General features: G+C 41.2%; 1 protein-coding gene across 2 annotated transcripts in view; it reads left to right on the forward strand.

Moving 5' to 3' along the window:
* TEK (TEK receptor tyrosine kinase) overlaps positions 1-16,765 on the forward strand; it is a 61,105-nt gene extending 44,340 nt beyond the window's left edge. For both annotated transcript variants that reach the window (XM_034773924.1, XM_034773923.1), the window contains 10 exons: positions 65-222; positions 1,265-1,475; positions 5,956-6,066; positions 7,073-7,263; positions 10,172-10,285; positions 11,807-11,877; positions 13,555-13,595; positions 14,912-15,008; positions 15,504-15,603; positions 15,783-16,765. In XM_034773924.1, the coding sequence (XP_034629815.1) occupies positions 65-222; positions 1,265-1,475; positions 5,956-6,066; positions 7,073-7,263; positions 10,172-10,285; positions 11,807-11,877; positions 13,555-13,595; positions 14,912-15,008; positions 15,504-15,603; positions 15,783-15,857 (1,169 nt within the window). In that variant the 3' untranslated portion in view covers positions 15,858-16,765. The remainder of the gene's footprint in view (positions 1-64; positions 223-1,264; positions 1,476-5,955; positions 6,067-7,072; positions 7,264-10,171; positions 10,286-11,806; positions 11,878-13,554; positions 13,596-14,911; positions 15,009-15,503; positions 15,604-15,782) is intronic.
* The last annotated feature ends 3,398 nt before the right edge of the window (positions 16,766-20,163 follow it).

Consider the following 20,163-nt stretch of genomic DNA (forward strand, 5'->3'; position numbering starts at 1 on the left):
TACTTCCCTCAGAGGATTGTCAATGTTAACCAGATGCTGTTAAGTACCATTTTCCCCTCAACAGCTCCGTATGAATCGAAGGGAGGGAAAATGCTGCTGATTGCTATCCTTGGCTCAGCAGGGATGACCTGCCTGACAATCCTGCTGGCCTTTCTCATCATGCTGCAGCTAAAGCGAGCCAACTTCCAGCGCAGAATGGCTCAAGCCTTCCAAAACGTGGTGGTGAGTTTCCAGTTTTGCTTTGTCGGTGCAGTTCATCTCAGCCTCCTCTGTTGTCTTTTCCTGATGGTTCCCTCCTCCTCCTCTTCTGACTTTCAAAATAAAGCTGCCCTGTAATGCATGTGTTAGCATTAATAGTATCAAGCTTTCCTACCACTGACCCGGAGGTGAGCAGGGGGTCACAATTGTGGGATATGAAGTAGAGGGTCCACCTAGAGGAGGAAGGCAGCTATGTACTATGTCTCCCCTTCTGCTTTGCTGCTTCTGTCTCCTTTGCAGAACCAGTTTGTGATCTGATGTGTGTGAGGACAGGAGGCATGCGCTGCCAGACCAGAGAAAGGCTTGTGAACACACTACTCTGTGTGGCGTGGTCTCCACTTAAGCTGCACCGTGGGTTGTAAAATGCAGTGCAAGTTGCTGCTACTCTGAGCCCCAGTAACTGCTCCTCCACAGTTTTTAGAGATGGACACAGCAGGCCAGGAGCCAGCCAATGGCAGCACCACACCTTTACCAGCTTCTTTCATACAGTGGACAGTATGGGCCTTGATCACCAGTTGTTAGGTCCCACGGAAACTCTCCCTACACACTTTTCTTCCACAGAAGCAAATCCTATGGGGATGCATTAATTAAAGTGAGGATGACCCTTCAAACACAGCAGACTATTTGCTGCACCACAGCCTGATTAGGCAAGGGAGAGAGTGGAGACGATTTAGTTGCTAGATGTAATAGTTTGCTCAGATGTTTCACTTTCTCTTCTTTCTTCCCCGACATGGCAGTAGAACCTCCTCAATATGAAGAGGGAAGCTTATCCAACCCTGTAGCCTACTTTCTGTCAGCCTTCACTACACTATTATAAAAGTAGTCAGCAAGTGTCTGACACTCCTCTCATTTAGACAGAATAAACCAGGAATGACTCTGCAGAAGACAATAAGCAAGAGAAGGCTCAGTTCCCATATGCTTATATTGAGTGGACAATAAGTTCTGTGGTATTACTCCAGATGTTACAAACAACAACTACTAACACCTGGTTATTTTTTTTTCACAGAGAGAAGAGCCAGCTGTCCAGTTTAACTCAGGAACTCTCACTCTGAGCAGGAAAGCCAAGAACAGCTCAGACCACACTATCTATCCAGTCCTCGAGTGGAATGACATCAAATTTCAAGATGTGATCGGGGAGGGCAACTTTGGACAAGTCCTTAAAGCACGAATTAAGAAGGATGGCTTACGAATGGATGCTGCCATCAAAAGGATGAAAGGTCAGCAGTTTTCATTAAAGAATGTAGAGTCTTTGAGGCCAGGACCCTATGTTTATCTGGGTTTGCGGATACAGACTAACACGGCTGCTACTCTGAAACCTATGTTTATCTGGGTTTGTACAGGGCCTGGCACAAGGGGACCTTGATTCTGACTGGGGCCTCTGGCTGCTACTGTAATATAAATACTAAATAATGAGCTTCTGCTTTTGCCTGGCCAATGTTTGAATCCTGGTGTTGGCTTTTTTTCCCTCTCTGTGTGTTTTTTATAGTTTGACCCGGTATCATTGAGTGCTGACTCTTATATGTGAGTTTCAGTCTGTTTGATGGGTCACATGAAAAGCTCAACATTTGCTACTCCACAGTGATAATGGCACAGAGCCTTTAAAACTTGCCAAGGTTGCCTTAAATAAATAGATAAGGTGGCAGTATATTTGCAGGGTCATTTAAATTTCCCTCTACTTATTGTCAGGCATCACTTCTCTATCTAAGGTACTTTTAAGATGCTTATCAGCATGGTATCTAAGTTCCAAAAATACTAGAATACTGCCACTATCGTCCCTGGAATATTGCAGATCCTCAGATGTTGTTATGCAGCTCTCTAAGTCATTATCCAAGGAAACTGGCAGTAGTTTAAGGGTGGCCATTGCATCATCCATTCTAAGAACATGAAGACAAAGCATGGTTGCTGCTGGTGCGTGGAATGGTGAATGCTGAGTTTTTAATGATACCCAGTGTGACCAGAATACGAAGGGAACCAACTGAGGTCACGCAATTAGGATGAACTGCAAAGAACTGGGCAGACAATCCCCAAAGCTGGTGGATATTCCAATACTTAGATTTACCAAGCCAGCACAAAGCCTTCTATAATACCTTGCTGGTTACCCAGAAGCCAACAACACAGTTGCCTTAAAGTAACCCAGCCTCAGGCCTTCACCTAGACACCCAAGTTAAATATGATGAGAACTAATGAAAATCTTATTCCTCCTCATATAAAAAGGTTCTACCAATCCCAAAGGATCAGACACATTACCACCCATGTTAATGAATATTCCAGATCTCACCCAAATACACGCTACAGCCAATTCTTATTAATTAAAGTAAAATGTATTAAAAAAGAAAAGGGAGAGAAGATTGGTTAGAAGATCAGTATACACACAGACATGAGTGCAGTGCTTGAGATTCAAATTCATAGCAGAGATGGTGAGTTTTGTAGAGGCAAAGAGTTCTTTCAGAAATAGTTCATAGGTTATAGTCCAGTGTTTGTATTCAAGGCAGGCCAGTCAGCGCTGGGATCTCAGTCCTTGTGGCTTAGGCTACCCCTGCATGAAGCCGCAAGCAGATCTGAGATGGCAGGATCAGGACCCAAGCCCTTTTTTATACAGTCTCAGGCTCTCTTGTGACAGCTCGGAGGCCCTCTGAGAACAATAGTCACTCATTTCCTAGTATCAGAGGGGTAGCCGTGTTAGTCTGAATCTGTAAAAAGCAACAGAGGGTCCTGTGGCACCTTTAAGACTAACAGAAGTATTGGGAGCATAAGCTTTCATGGGTAAGAACCTCACTTCTTCAGATGTCTCGCATCCACACAGATCCACATAAGGCAATTGCCTGTTTTTCCACCATTTGCAGATGATTTGCTGTACATTTCGAAGAGAGATGGATACAGTGATATCCTAGGTTTACAGTTCATTTAATTGTTAAGAATTTCTTTTGATCTCTGAAATAACAGAATACAGCATAGACGGACTGTTTGATTACATTGTTGATTGCTACCCATATATATGTAAATACACAAAAACGCAAACATTAGCTACCCATATGTTTTTAAGGGTTGAATTTGTATCATTTGCCCTGCAGGATGCTTAACCCTTTCTTCCTTAGTTTGGGTTTTTAATTTGATCATCAACTTTAATCTGCTCTAGGGAAACATTTTCAATGACCAATGAGTTCTTTCTATGCTTTATCTAATTCCAGATTCACTTCTGAGATATTAGACAGACATTCAGAAACTTCATTCACATATCAACTGCTTTTCTGCACAGACACACAGCTATTTCCACAGACAAACATTTGGAGAATTCCTCAATAGGCAATTCCTAATAGACACAGGTTTAGGATTATTTCTTTCCTGTGACTGGTTTATGTTAGCCTGACTGACATAATATCAAGCTTTAATATCATGCTCAATCAAAAGATTCTTAGGCAATAACTTCCTTACACCAGCTATAACTTCATGGTTAATGCCATTCCATTCAAGGTGGATACTGGCTAACGGCACATTTACAGTAAACTCATAGAGGATTACAATATTCACACTTTCACCCGGTAAGTAATCTTCCTCTTTGACAAGATCCTCTTTAACAAGAGTGATGTTAGAACCTGTAATTTGCCCTAAACAGCTTTTACCATTGATTTTTACATTCTCTGCCCAAGTTATGGGGTTACCTTCACCTGAGCTCACAGTAAAAGAATTTACATAAAAGGTTTCAGAGTTGGGGTATATTTCTGTACACAGAAAACTGCTTACAGTCAAACAACATACCAACGTTGTTACAAACTGGATAGATTCTATCCTCATCTTTGCTGCTGGGAGGAGCTGGCTTTTCGGGATGATACAGTCTGTTCCTTCATTCTCTTGAGTTGGAGCTTAAAGTCTGTCCATTTTTGCCTTAGCTTCTAATTCCTGCAATCAAATATATGCGATGCTTTGTTCATGTTCAAAACATAGGCATTCTCTTTCAGCAGCGTCTCTTTCCATATCAGCTTTTCCTGCAATCGAAGATCTATTCGCTTTTGTTCAAGTTGCTGCTGGTTTCTCACTGAAAGCATTTTCGCTGAGGCCTTGGCTTCACTGGCGCTGTAAAGCGCTGCAACTTGCTGCGCTCAGGGGTGTGAAAACGCCCCCCCCCCGAGCGCAGCGAGTGCAGCGCTGTAAAGCGCCAGTGTAATCAGCGCCTGCAGCGCTGCACGTTCGCTCGCAGCGCTGCAAGCTACTCCCCTCGGAGAGGTGGAGTACATACAGCGCTGGGAGAGCTCTCTCGCAGCACTGGTGGCATGACTACACTCGCGCTTCACAGCTCTGCCGCGGCCGCTGTGAATTCCCGAGTGTAGCCAAGGCCTGAGTCTGCTTCCTGATTACTGGCCATTAACAGATTTTTCAGTTCTTGCTCTGGGGCCTTTTATTAAAAGACAACCCCCCTCTGTGAGTACAATTCTTCCAGGCTTTTTCTGTCAGGATTTTCGGAGGATCTGGGTCACTCACTGTAACTGATTTGTAACCCTTAAACTCTCCAATATCACAATTAATTTTTGACAAGTGTGTGGTTTTGATCCAAAAACCCAATTAACCTGTGGTAATGTGTGTTCAAGCACGACTACGCCACTGTGACCGGACTCCCAGGGGAGCCGACTGAGGTCACTCAATTAAGATGAACTGCAAAGAATGGGGCAGGCAATCCCCAAAGCTGGTGGATATTCCAATACTTAGATTTACCAAGCCAGCACAAAATCTTCTATAATACTTCACTGGTCATTCATCACACCCAGTGTGCATCTTTTATGGATGAAAAACTGGTCTAAGTGTGGATAGGCCAGAAGGGCAATACCACTCTGGCTATGCCAGCATGCCAGCTACACTAGATAAGTACAAACAGGGACAAGAAAAACTTGTATATGGTAAATCAAAATATAAGTTTAGGGGCAACGCTCCAGCCAAGCTCCCAATATTTATAATGTATCTTTTAATCAGAGAGATCCAAGCTTTGTTGATTTTGCTCTTTAGGGATTATTATGCTCAATCCACCTTCCAGTAGGGTCTTTTGATTGACTTCAGGTGGGGTTAGATTGGACCCTTAATTAAAGACAAGATGAATCATAGCTGTAGACAAGGTTTATATATAAAACCAGGCATATTCCACAACTGTTTCAGATCATATCCTCATTTTTAGATGTTAAAAGATCTTTTCATCATAGGTAAACAGCAGATGGGTTCAGTTGGTTTACTACACCAGACTTCACAGAAGTCTTATTTTGTGCTGCATTGTAAGTGTGCTAGGTGAAAAATATTTCAGGTGTACGATCACGTTAGCCTATCGATGGATTTTGGAATAAGCTCACTTGGCTACTTTTATTACCCTTGAATTGGATGCTTTAAGGCGTTTGGTATTTGGGGACTTCAATATCAAGATCTACTCACTCTCTTTTTTTAGGCTGATGGATTTCTATAACATGCTAAGGCATATTGTGTCTCAATACCATAAGAGGAGTGACATATTGGGTGTGACTGTTGAAGACATTATGAGGCCTCTAGGTTTTTGATTGAAGAATGATGTTATTATTTAGGTAAAGACTGGAATACCATGGAGTTTATCCCTTTTCGACATCAACCAGTAGTCTAAGTTCTTGTCTTAATGAACAGTAGCAACAGTGTGGTTTTAACTGCAGTTTAGATGAGTACATAAATAAATGTTTCTTTGATTTCCAGAGTATGCCTCAAAGGATGATCACAGAGACTTTGCTGGAGAATTGGAAGTTCTTTGTAAACTTGGACATCATCATAATATCATAAATCTTTTGGGAGCATGTGAACATCGGGGTAGGATATTTTGTTTACCTGGCTTTAAAAATTATACAATAAAATAAAATAAAATATAAAACTACATATTTGTCCAGGCCAAAAATTCTCCTTATATTAAAGTAATTATTGTACTCAAAAAAGGGAAAGATGGCACCCTGTTCATAACATAAAGTATAAGCAGATTTTTACATAAAATATTTAGATGCATAGTAAACAGAAAACACGACATAGCTAAACAGTGGTCTGAGGATCACTAGTGATCAGCAGTGCTCTTTTTGGTGATTTGCAGAATTAATCTGTTTGAAAACCAAGCAATGGGGTAGTTGGACAGGAGGTTTGTTCATAAGCCAACGTTTACCTGGGAGGATCACTGACGTGACTAGATCCACACCAGTTAATGATCTGGCCACGTACTACAGTAGAACTTTAGAGTTATGAACACCAGAGTTATGAACTGACCAGTCAACCACAGACTTCATTTGGAACTGGAAGTATGCAATCAGGCAGCAGCAGATACAAAAAAAAAAAGCAAGTAGAGTTCTGTGTTAAATGTAAACTACTAAAAAAATAAAGGAAAAGTTTAAAAAAAAGATTTGATGAGGTAAAGAAACTATTTCTGTGCTTGGTTAATTTAAATAAAGATGGTTAAAAGCAGCATTTTTCTTCTGCACAGTAAAGTTTCAAAGTTCAGTTGTAAACTTTTGAAAGAACACTCATAGTTGTTCAGAGTTACAAACAACCTCCATTCCTGAAGTATTTGTTCTACTGTATTCCACATTGTGAACTGCTGGGCTGCAACCTTTCTGTTATGAACTCTTTTTGAACTATAAAATCACAAGAATCCTTCTGAAATGGCCATCATTGCCATCTTCTTCTGCACCTGAGAGATATAAGGTTTGTTTGTTTGCATCTTGTATGGCATTATACTGTAGTAGTGGGACCCTATCGGGGGAAATGCATAATCACTGACACGGGCTCCATGTTTAGCTTGTTATGTAACACGGCTCTCTCTGTTTTACATTAGGGTATCTTTACCTGGCTATTGAATATGCTCCCCATGGAAATTTACTCGATTTCCTGAGGAAGAGCAGAGTGCTGGAGACAGACCCAGCATTTGCTATTGCCAACAGCACTGCCTCCACTCTGTCCTCTCAGCAGCTTCTGCATTTTGCAGCAGATGTGGCCAGAGGGATGGACTACTTAAGCCAAAAACAGGTCAGCTCTGAGCTCCTTGCCTTTTAAAAACACAGCACTTTATTTTTTACGGCTTGATCTAATTTTTGTCACCCCTATTCAGTATGTATGGGTAGTGCTATACCAGAATTGATATTTTATACATTTCTTCGGTGAGTTATTTGTTCCTCCAACTCGGATTTCTTTCTTCTAGAACGTGGATCTATCTATCACTCACTCACTCACTCACCTATTTATATGGCTCTAGTCACCATATTATCTGAGCACACATGCAACACTTAAAAATAAATCTGAATGAAACTCAAGATTATCACCAAAGAAGGCATTTTAGCTTAAGTACTTCGTGATAGAATTGGTTTATTTTCTTTTCTTCTGAGTGCCTTGTAGGTTGTATCATCTCATAGCTTAGAATATGAAAGAGTAATCTAATGGAAGGGCGACCTCACCACAATACATGTAAAAAGAACAGGAGTACTTGTGGCACCTTAGAGACTAACAAATTTATTAGAGCATAAGCTTTCGTGGACTACAGCCCACTTCTTTGGATGCATACATGTACTGTTTCACTGCTGCTTTGCCTACTTTCAAGTTGTTTCATGCACAGGGAATATCACCTTTTAAAATAGTGACATGCCGGTGGAACATGGCTGGTTAAAGCTACACAAAAGCAAGCAGCAGAGATCAGCAGTGAAATTGTTAAGCAATCCACTCCTTTGGTGATTAGACACTATGCTAATGAGCGCGGTATAAACACTAGAATGGGTCAACGTTTTTCATTCAAAATATTTTTTCAACAAAAATGCTCTTTTTCAAAACTTAAAACTTCTGCTAAAAGCGTTCAGATTTTTCAAAATTTCCACTTTTTTGTAGAAAGCAAAAATGTTTAAAAAAAACTTCATTCTGCCCCCTTTTCCCTACTATTGCATGAATGATGAGTCAGGTAGGGGTTTTTGTCTCTTTAAAATTTTTCTTTTTTTTTTTCATTTTTTCCTTTTGCCACACTGTAACTTTTCCAAAATTGAGGAAGGTTTGAAAAGTTAAAGTCTGGCAAAAATTAAAATGAATTTTGTTTTAAAAAAGTGAAAAAACCCTGGACATCAGAGGCTAGAAAGCAGGCAGAGAGAATCCAAAATTCAAATTTTTGAAAGTTCAAATTTTAACATTTCAACATTGAACTTTTAGGGGGAATGTATGACAAAAATTTTGAACAAATTAAAAAAAATGGTTCAGTTTCAAACTCTATGAAGTGGAAATAATTTCAAAAATTGTCATTAATTTGTTTTCCCATTTTTCCACTCCCTCTAATAAATACCTCGGTAGACAGTGACAGATAGATGCCACGCCACCCAGTGTCAGCTGTAAGTGAGTGAGAAGACCACCTTATAAACGTGCTCTCTCGCCTAAAAAAGTGTGTGACTTTCTTGTTATTTTAAATTGTGGCCCTTGAAATTGACAGAAAATTACTAGCGCAAGTTAAAACAAGGGCTGAATGTTGGTGTCATCCTTAAATCTGTCCAGAGGGGGAGCAGTGGGGTGGAAATTCCCTGGCTTGCTTCTGTGTCCCCTTGCAACTCCCGGACATGCCAATCTCCAGACCCCTCTAGCCATGGCTAGAGTGACAGAGGGGTATTCCAGAGGGGGATGGGGAGAGGATTAGGTGGCATTCCAGCCCAGGCACATTACGGTAGCCACTGGCAAAAGTACACTGGCACTAGGTGGCAGGGATGTGACTATGTATAGGGATGTGTGCAGTCCAGTGCTTAATTTGCGCTAGGGCTTGCCAGGGCTGAGCCCTCGCACTTCTGGGCTTGGCACTTCATAGCCCTGGCACCTCTGGGCTTGTTGAATGTAAAAAATTGCTTGAGCCCTGGCACTTCTTTCATTACAAATTAAGTACTGAAGCAGTTAGCCTTTGACCTCCATGTTAAGGCTGCTCTTACAGCCTTTCCAGGTGCCCAGATGGAGGCCAGATTTGTTGGGTTTATGTGGCTTCATGAGATATTTTGGCATGGATGGTAATTTATGGGGGTTTAGGCGTTTGCAGTTAATACTCTCGTTGTTTTCTTCCTTTTCCTTTTTCTCTGTTATATCAGAAGCTTTAATCACTATTTTCAATATACTGTCAATTTATTGTTTCCTTTGCCATGTTTTCTGCATTTGGCAGTTTTAAATGTAGCACACAGTATAATGCAAAACCCAAGGGTCATGGGTGTAGTAGGAAGAGAGCCTGAGACATAAGCCCTTGTATCAGAGGCCTGGTATAAGGCAGGATCTGCTCACAGAATCTGCCAAGAGCAGGGCTGATAGTGAAGAAATACACATTCCTAAGAAGTGCTAAGCACAGAATACTCATGCAAACACGTCCCGATATCAAGTGGTACCAGAACACCCCGCTATCAAGACTGGTACGAAAACATTCCCCCAGGGTAACAGGAACACACTGACCTCTCCTAAAAGATAAGGCCAGGATGACAGTACATAATAGAGATGTTTTGATTGAACCAACATGAACAAGGTGATAACTAACCACGTCAGGGGGCAGTGATTAACTATGTCAAAGGGGCAGTACTAACTTGTTTGTATTAGGATATAAAGATGTGTCTCAGAGGGAGTATCTTTGTCCAGCCGAGGAGGGAATGGAAAGTGCTGCCATTCACTGAGCTTCATCCATTGTCTCAGGCATACATGTCTTAGTATTCTTGTAGAGTCTACTAGGTGCTATTACCGTGCTTTGTTGACAATAAACCTGGCCTGGCACCTTCATACCTTAACAGATCTTGTGGTCATTGGGCGATTCGCTTGAGGTCTGCTATGCCAGCTGTCTGTACAGAGCTGGGGCAGCGCACAGGGAGAACACACACACACACACACACAGCTAAACATCTAACCACACTGGGTTACCCGAGAATTTCTGTTTTCTTTATTGTAGTTTATTCATCGCGATTTGGCCGCAAGAAACATCTTGGTTGGAGAAAACTATGTTGCAAAAATAGCAGATTTTGGATTGTCTAGAGGTCAAGAAGTTTATGTTAAAAAGACCATGGTAAGGATTGAAACAAACGTGTTCAGCATGATCATTCTTTGAGACAATCACACCTCATCAGAGGTTATCACTATGTCTTTTCTTAGAGATGGGGCCAAGAGACAAAGTTTGGTTTTTAACCTTCCTAAAGTCCAAGGAGCCAGTTGCAAAAATCACATGCGAAGTTCAGGGATATTTGGATGTAGCCTTTTGGCTGAGGCCCATCACTAGCCTTTTAAAAAAAAAAACAACCTTTTGATTATAATCTGTATTCAGATGGCTTAATTCTATTGACGTAGATGGAGCTATGTCAGTTTACGTTCCCATTGTGCGAAACAGATGTGTTAAAGCAATGGCAATAATGTTCTATACAGATATTTGGATCAGAGTAAATGGTACGTATGACATTACTACTAAGTAAGATTTCAGTGGTTTTAATAATAGCATGTCACAAATAGGACAAATACAACAATTAGTCTTATTGTCATAATTAAGAGTACTAAAAATGTAAATTAAAAAAAAAGAAGAAAAAAAACAAAATAATTATTCACAGGCAGCTTTGTCTCACAACTGAAATAGTGAACTACTTAAAAAGGGTGTCACAACCATAAGCAACGGTCCAGATGTGCAGAAGGAGTTCTGGGATATAACATTGTCATGCAAGGGATGGGAATAACTCTAGCTAGAATTGTCTGATTATTTTTAATGAAAGGCAAACTTATTTAGAAGCAAATCATTTGCACAAACTGAAAGTTTGTACTCCAACCCTGGCCTTTGTATTTATTTCATGAATGTAATGAGGAAAAATGAAATAGCAACGTAAAGGCACATAACTGAGTCTTATTTTCCACTTTGATATTTACAAAGTTCATATATGAAAGTGAATCCCTCCATGATCTGCACTGGTGTAAAGCCAGTGACCTAAGGTTACGATCAGGGCCTGAGAAAGTAGTGAAATTGAATGTTGATGAATCATCGGCTCAAAATAATCTTGCAAGTTCCCCTAGAGGCTCCATTGAAAAGTGGGTGGAGTGGGTGGGAGTGATGAGATGGAATCCTATGAGCAAGGATCCTCAGGGAGGAAGACCAGTTCCCAGGCACTAAACCCTTGGACTCACTTAAAGAGGAAGAAGTGAACTGTCTAATGCGTCTCTTCATCCAATTCCCATGATTCTGCAGCTGAGTCAATAACACCTTATGGTCAATGGGAAAGAAATGGTGCACAGGATGTGAGCTATCATGCTGCATCATACAAGCAGAATTGTTTCCATTTCATACTGGAACCACACTCATTTGGAAAGAACTTCTCTTTGCTTTATTGGGAGCTGTACAGCTGGGACCTGACTGTACAACCAGTGCTCAAGTTGGGGAGCATGTACGTCAGTAGGCCTATTGACTTGAAGGGGCTACCTGTGTAAGTGCTCACTAATGTAAGTAATGGTTGTTTGTGGTGCAGGTTTCAATAAGATTGTTTTGAAACAGCTATGAACACTACCATTAATGTAATAGCCTGTAATGCAATTCTAATGGCATCACTTCCAGGGAAGGCTCCCAGTGCGATGGATGGCAATTGAATCGCTAAATTACAGTGTGTACACCACAAACAGCGACGTGTAAGTACAGTTCTTTCATGTGTTTTTAATAAGACTTTCTTTAATAACATCAAAGCTTCATAGGGAAAAGTTTTTTTGCCTGTGTTTTTAATCGTGCAGCTATTAATTCCTGGAACTCAGAAAACACAGGTATATGTGTCACCATGAGAGCAGACTACAAGGAATAGTCTGAAAAAACTGAACCAAGCTAAATTTGGGTCTGAGTCCAGATCTGAGTTTCTACAAAGTACATGTGACGTTTGGACATGGGGTTAGTTCAGGGGCATCTCTAGTTTGAAACTCAAACTCAAATGCACCTTTGGAAGGCCCATACGAACACCAGTTCCTGCCAGCAAAGTGCAGCAAGTGTCCAGGAAAACAGCAAAAGTTCAGATCTGTGATAGCAGTACTTGCCAGGAAACCAGATAGAACTGGCCAAACTCTATGGGCTTGATCTTGCAAAGCACTTAAGCATGTGCATAACTGTAAGTACTTGAGCTGTCTCATTAAAGCTTGGGGGGCTTAAGTGCCTTGCTGAAATTTTCTGTATAGACTATAGTGTTGGTTCATTTCTATGCGACGTCTGTGACATTTGGTCATTTTCTATGGAACTTAGTCTCTGTAAATCTTTAAGTGAAGAGACAAAAAGAAGGTACAGCATAATTCTCCTTTGCATGACAGTCTCTTCTGGAATCACAGAAATAAACTAGCAGAATATAATCGTAGTTAAAAAAGAAACTTCATAAGGAGGTTTGGCAGAAGCTGGGAATGGGTGACAAGGGATGGATCATTTGATGAGTACCTGTTCTGGTCATTCCTTCTGAAGCTCCTGGCATTGGCCACTGTTGGAAGACAGGACACTGGACTAGTTGGACCTTTGGTCTGACCCAGTATGGCTATTCTTATGTTCTTGATGATCCCTTTAAGAGCCACTTTCTGCCCACTTGACTAGTGCTATTGAAGTCAGTGGGCTAAATTCTGCCCTGGGGTATACTGCTGTAAACCGGGAGTACTTCCTCAAAGTCAGTAGAATTACTCTGGATTTATGCCACTTAACAGAGCAGAATTTGGTCCCATGGGCCTACTTGCATGAACACAATAAGCAAGATTTGCCAAGAACTTTCACAGGAAAGAAAAAATTTCCTTCTCCCCTGGAATGAGGAAATTTCTGCTTGTGTCCTGGGCAAACAGAGCATCTTGGAGAGAAAGGACCACACAAAACAATTTAGAATTAGAATGGAGTGAAGGTGGAGGGCGATGGGGGAAAGGCTTGATCCCCTGGGACATGCAAGTGGAGCTAGGTTTTTTGGGTATGAATTCCACCAGTGTAAATCCAGATTAATTTCATTAACTTCAGTGACTGGGGTTACACTGGTGAAACTGAGAAGAGTTTTTGGCACTTTGAGTAATAAATGAGACAGAGACAGTGAGGAAACGGGCCAGATCCTCAGCTGGCATAAATCAGTGTCGCTCCATCAAAGTCAATGGTACAATGATCATTTACACCTGCTGAGGATCTGGCCTTATATGGTTTAAAGCCTGGATCCTTACTACCAAACAGAAAATTGATCAGAAATAGTGAATTGAAACTTACGTTCTCTGTATATTAGCAAATTATCTTGTTCAATAACACACCTGCTCACTTTTAATCATTGTTCCTGTTAAGGTATGAATGCTTTTTCTTTGTCCCTGTTGCAGGTGGTCATATGGTGTCCTATTATGGGAAATAGTTAGTTTAGGTAAGTATCCATTTTTATTGGTACACAAATAAACCAGCATGGGATATTCTAGTACAGTACCCTACTGGGCATTCTGGGCTCTCAGCCCTGCACTCAGCCCACTAAGCCATTCCTCGCTTTCAAACATCGTCTGCTGTTTTCTTTTGATTTATTAACTACATCCTGCACTGGTCACAATACCCTTAAAAAAATGGTCACAATTCCAACTCAGGCCAGGTTAAGTACCACATTACCTGAGAAAGGTAGAGAGAGCCTCTTTTCATTATCCCATGACAAGGCATTTACAGCAGGTGTTTACTTTTTAAATATTGAATATTCCAAGGGCTAGATTCATAAAAGGACCAAGGCACTTAACTGCCAATTTAGGCACTGACATCCCAGGCCGCACTGGGATTCACAAAACCGCTGCTTAGCTGCCCCGGAACCCTGTAGGCACCTATGTTTCTGCCTCTGAGCATGCTTACTGCAGCCACGCTAGGTGTCTGGATGCCTAAGCCCCAGAGCCATACACAAACGAAGAGAAGATAGGCGTTCTTTCATCTAAGTCACCTTGGGGCCCAAGCTGGTAAGCGTGCTCAGAGCATGCCTATTGGATTGGGCCCCTAGAAGTGAGTTTATGCAAAACAGCTGGCAGAGGAGGAGCCTACACCCCCCCAGCTTAGCAGCTCCCATCGGCTATCTTAGGCAAGGATCCACCTAGCATGCTGGCTTTTTGTGAATCCCATTCTGAGGTGCTGATTTCTCCGCATTCATTGTATAGGCGCCAAACTCAGGCTTTGTGAATCACAGTGATTTTCTAGGCCTCGCTAGTCAATGTCACCAGGCCTAAATTTCTTTGTGTACCTAGCCCTAAGATTATTCTCCAGCTATAACTTCGCGCCTGATCCTGCAAACACTTACTACCACTGGTCTCATGGGGCCTAAGTCTGCTCTGACACTGCCTTCAGTAGTGTTATTCCTGCTTTACACTGCTGTATGTGTAAGTGAGATCATAATCGGGCCACTGACTGTAAGAATTTTGGGAAGACACACCAGCAATGGAACTACGCCAGTTTACACCAGCTGAGGCTCTGGCCCGTTTGCCTTTTACTTTATAAAAACACCGTGCATGGTTTTTAGCAGAGCATAAATAATGAATAAAATTATTAATATTAAATCCATTTACTCAGTACAAGCTTCCTTCATCTTTACCTGCCTTCATCAAATATTTTGTTGCTGAGCCAGCCTGTAGCTCTTGTGCTGAGCGCGGTTAGCCTTACTTGTGATAGCACCAGAAAAAAATTTGCTTAAGCCAATGTCAAACTCTTGTGTTTTAGGTGGGACACCATACTGTGGAATGACATGTGCAGAACTCTATGAGAAATTGCCACAAGGGTACAGACTGGAAAAGCCTCTCAATTGTGACGATGAGGTGTAAGCAAACAAGTGCATTAATTATTATTTTATTTTCATTGTTTAACTGCGAAACTAGCAGTTTTCGGGGATGCCATGATTCAGCAAATGTGTGATTTTTTTGATATTCAATACTATAGCTGTATGAAGCCTGAATGCACTGTTAGCTGCAGAATGGCACGTCACCTGCTTGGGGAGGCCAAAACCCTGGAGCCGGCCCTGTGCCTAATGAGCTTCTCAGGTGGTGAAGCACTGTTATAACAGCTCATGTGGCTCCCGCTTCCCCACCTCTGGTGCAGTGGATGTGGTGTGGGAGGACTGGAGGCGGGGAAGGGAATGTGGCCATTCAATTCTCAGCGTGGCTGTCAGGGCTGATTGGTGCATCTCTTAGAGGGCTGTCTGAAAAATTCCAGCCTTAAACTGGGGCTGCTTGTCATGGTTTTAAGATGGAATCTACACGCCTTGTGTTCAGTGACATGCATCCAAGTCATCATGAGTTGTGTCTCATTTTTAAAGGTATGACCTGATGAGACAGTGTTGGCGGGAGAAACCGTATGAAAGGCCATCATTTGCTCAGATCCTGGTGTCACTGAACAGGATGTTAGAGGAACGAAAGGTAAGGCTGAATAGCTGTGCTAGCTTGAAATCCAAAGGCTAAATCTTTCCATGGCATATGTGTGTGAAGTCCATGAGACACAATTAGTGAGATCTATAGCCCGCTCAGTAATTAGAGCACAGCTTGGTGCAAGTGAGAAAAAAATGCATCACCTACTTCAACCTCTCTTATTTTTTCAGACATACGTGAATACCACGCTGTATGAGAAGTTTACCTATGCAGGCATCGACTGCTCTGCTGAAGAAGCTGCTTAAGACAGAAAAAATCTTCATATATTGAGTAACCATTAAACAAACCAAAAACTCAGTCTTCTGGGGGACAGAATGGGATGTGCTGTGTAGAACTGTGTATAGCTTTTTGTATAATATTGTTGAACTACAGATAGCATTGTGTATGTCTTACAATAAGCTCTGCCTCCATAGACTGTAGGAGTGTATATACTGTTTTGAGTAGGAATGGGCTAATGTCATAAATTCAGAGATACATTTCACACACAATAGAATCTTTTTTCGGGAAATGCGGTGATACTTACTTTAAGTAGCCCATGCAGAAACACTTACTGAAATGCATTGTGCATTGCTACCCTAGGTATTTTCCAAGAGTTAAGATAACATAGAATATCTCATTAGCTAAATTTTATGGTGATTCTAACACAACACATTTTTGTGTATGTGCCAAAACAGTGCTATGTCTCCAGAGAACAGACAATACTGTAGCAGTACCAGACAACACCGCTTTAGGAAATCAGCAGTAAAAGCGAGCCCTGAAAATAATTTGTTTCTAGAGCTTTTGAACTAGCTGACATCTATGCGATACAAGCAACTGCTGTTTAATAGCCAATTTCTTGTATTAAATAACTTGATAATATAAATATTAGAGCGTGGTGTTATTTTAGAAAGTCACATAGTGTTTATCACGAAGAATGGGCATTCATAAATGTATTACATATTGTAAAACACATTTCTAAACAGTCAGTTTGGCTACAAGTGCAGCTTTTTCATTTTGTATTTGAGTCTAATAATGCACTGACTAGATCATTAGTTAATTATAATCAGGCAAGGTTCACTTACTTGCTTGTGACCACCCTATTCCTTGTGTGCCTGCATGTAGTTTACTGTGTGGCCTTTAACAAATAACGTACTAAAAGCCTTTGAAATATTTTCCTTCAGTGGCATTATTAAAAGGTTCTCACACATCATTCAGCTAATGTACATGCTGTTCAAGAGGGCAGGAATCTTTTTACATTTCAGTATAATGGCTTTCGCATTAGTGTGTTTGACAACTGAATCCGGACGCTTGCGGTCAGATGAAGATTTTTAATTTGCTCAGCCCCTGGGTGGCAGATATAAGAGGACACCTGGGCTGTGGTGGCCCCTCCCTGCTGCTGCTACCTGGTGAATCTTCCTCCATTTTACGCCCACTCCCACTTTCCCCCAGGTCCCCGTCCCCACCTCTCGCCGTGTCCCCTCTTCACCATCCTTCCCCCACAGAGGCAGGACAGTGAAGAGGGACAGGGTGAGCCATACTGAGGCTAATCCTTTAGTAGCTAAAAATCTAAAGGTTTATTTATAAACAGAAAGAAAGGTGAGCATTAAAATTGGTTAAAGGCCTCAACTATATACAGTAATTGCAAAGTTCTTGGTTCAGGAATGTAGCAGTTTGGAATAAACTGCTGGCTTAAGTCAAGATTCTGGAATATAGCCACAGCTTGGATGGGTCATTCAGTCCTTTGTTCAGAGCTTCAGTTTGTAGCAAAGTTCCTCCATAAGTAAGAAGCAGGATTGATGACAAAATGCAGATGTTTCCGGGGCCTTTTATAGCTTTTGCCATTTGGAGGGAATCGCATTGTTCTTACTGTGGAAAATTACAGCAACAAGATGGAGTTTGGAGTCACCTGTCCATGCATTTTGCCTAGTCACAGCAGGAAATTCCATTAAGTGTAGATGGGCGTCTCCCATGGTCCATTGTCCGTTAAATGTGCTTTTGTTGGATCACTCAATTTGAATAGTCCCTCCAAGGTGTGCTGGCTAATTACTTTGTGGGCCTTACCCAAGGAGCAAACATTTGAAATCCAGATATAGAGACAATACTTATAACTTCAAATACAAAAATGATAGATAGCGTAATCATAACCAGCAAATCATAGACACCTCACTTGACAAACTTTGTACAAGATTCACTGCAAATATATAATAGTGGTTGCAACAATGAGCTATCTGGTCATATTTTAATCAGATAATGTCACAAGAGAGCCAAAAAATTATCAGCCCATTTTACAGATAGAGCAGGAAAGGCCATAGAGCAAGATCTGAAAATTGAATCTACGGCTCGCTCCTGAGTCCCATGTTAGTTCTTTAACTACATGAGCCTCTCTCTGTGACCCTAATCTAATTAGCTATTTCTTTGCAGTCCCATTGCCATGGTCTCTGTATACTGATGCCTCTTGGTTCATTGGACATTTCTGGTAGTGCATAGAGAAGCCAAGCTTTAAAGGGAAAAACTACTAAGAGGAATGGCATGGCGGCGGGAGGGGCTGTAAAGGCTTTTCCATTTGCTACAGGAAAACAAAGTTCTACCACCTGTAAAGAAAATAGATCTAAAACACATCTCTGTGCCTGTATATATGTGCGTGAGACGGCAAAAATGAGATTGGCCACAATTTGCCTAAAGTGCAGATCAGTTTATATAATGTCACAGCTGTAATATTTTTAAAAATAATTACTGAAGAATGTTAAAGCTGTTCAGACAAATTATAACAGACCAATGCCCCTACCTCAAGGTCACACTGTGCACAGCAGTTGGCTTGTTAAGACACCTGTGTGTGATGCTATTACCTTGCACATTTTGGGGGCACAAATTTGCAATTGGTCGGGAGGGAGGAGGGGCATCCATTTACTTTTTCAAAATGCCTTGTAAATGCAAAACCTAGACCGCTTCTCGTGTTCCGATATATATATATATATATATCAAGGATAACTATATGAAACCTGGTGGGGGGGGGAAGAGACTTTAAAGTGATATGATCAAAGAACCACATGTCCCTCTTCCTCCCCCCGCCCCAAACAAACAAACAACCCCCTAAACATTTATATCAGTGTATGAAAGTACCTTGTCAAGCCCTAATCATGCAAGTTAACACTTTATTGTAAAATGTCATTAGTTTAATCAAAATGTTAAGACCTCCCTCACCCCACCCCACCCCCTCCCCTGAGTTCTGCAAAGGACTCTAGCACTACAGGCCTGATGCTGGAGTGAGCATGCCCCCAAGACCCTAAAGAGGTACTTTAGGTCAGACTGGGGACACTTAAGGGGCCTGCATTTGTAGCTACCCCATTAGATGGTATGATGGCTACATCATTCCACAGGGTGCCTGTTAAAACAGTCTATGTAGCTATAGGTAAACATACAGCCATAGCTCTGTACATACACCATCACGTTTTATAAATTAATCACATGTCCAAGACAAATTTCAGAGCTATGTGTATATTAACTCATATAATGATTGTTTTTTAACCATGTTTGCATTCAGCCTTCTTCCTGGGGCCGAGAAGTTTGGATTAAACATTTTGTGTCCTTGGCCGGCACAACCAACCACCAATTTAAAAAAAACCCAAACCAAACATCCCCCTTTCACTGCAGTCTCCCTCTCCTCAAACAATAACACACACCTGAGCAGAGTTTTTAGATACAGCCCTATTTCAGGTCATTTTTAGAGAAAGTTTTGTACTACTTTGTGATAGAAAGATTTTTGGCACCTGTCTCTTTGCTATTTGTGAATTCTGTAAACAAAAGGTTGATTAGTGCTAGCTGTGGCCTTTTCAGAGGTAATGAGTTTCTTTTGGATGTGACAAGCACCCATTCCAAATCTTGTAAAGTCGATATTTGAAAGAAAAAAAAAAAAAACTAACCTCCATATTGGTAGTAGTATAGGTCTCCTAATTTAGAAGGTCAAGCTTAACTTGTAATACAATCTAGGTGAGGAAACAATGCATCCCTGAAAGGGGAATAATGAAATTGGGCTCTTCTACAGGCAACCTCCCATGTTTTCATTAGCTAAATGTACTTTGTGCAAAGCAGCCTTTGTCATGGTGTACTGTTGCATAGCATTCCACCACATGGTTATTTCTAGCAGGTGCTTAACCTGCTACTGATTTGGAATACAGTTGTTTACTCCACCCTCCTTGCACCAGCACCTCGAGGTTTGGGGTCATTTTTTCCTTTACATTATTTCATTAAGAAGAGTGCGTAAGTAAAATGGCACTCTACATGACACAGGTATCCAGGTTGAGCTAGAATATTGGAGGGATTTCAATGCACTCTATCTGCTCTCTACCACGAGAGAAATCACACCACATACATTGCACAAGTTTCATATTTTGCGCATTACCACTTCCAAAATCTGTAGCTATTGCTACAGCATAAATTATGGATCAGATTACAGATGTACATATGGGTCTATGAAGAAAAACATTGTAGCTTTGTGAGAAATAAGTGGCTAACATGTCCTTTGCAGTAAACAGTAACACCTTTAATTTGGATTTTTTTTTTTTTTTTTTTTAA

Source organism: Trachemys scripta, chromosome 6 (genome assembly GCF_013100865.1).
Source record: "Trachemys scripta elegans isolate TJP31775 chromosome 6, CAS_Tse_1.0, whole genome shotgun sequence".
NCBI classification, from domain to species: domain Eukaryota; kingdom Metazoa; phylum Chordata; order Testudines; family Emydidae; genus Trachemys; species Trachemys scripta.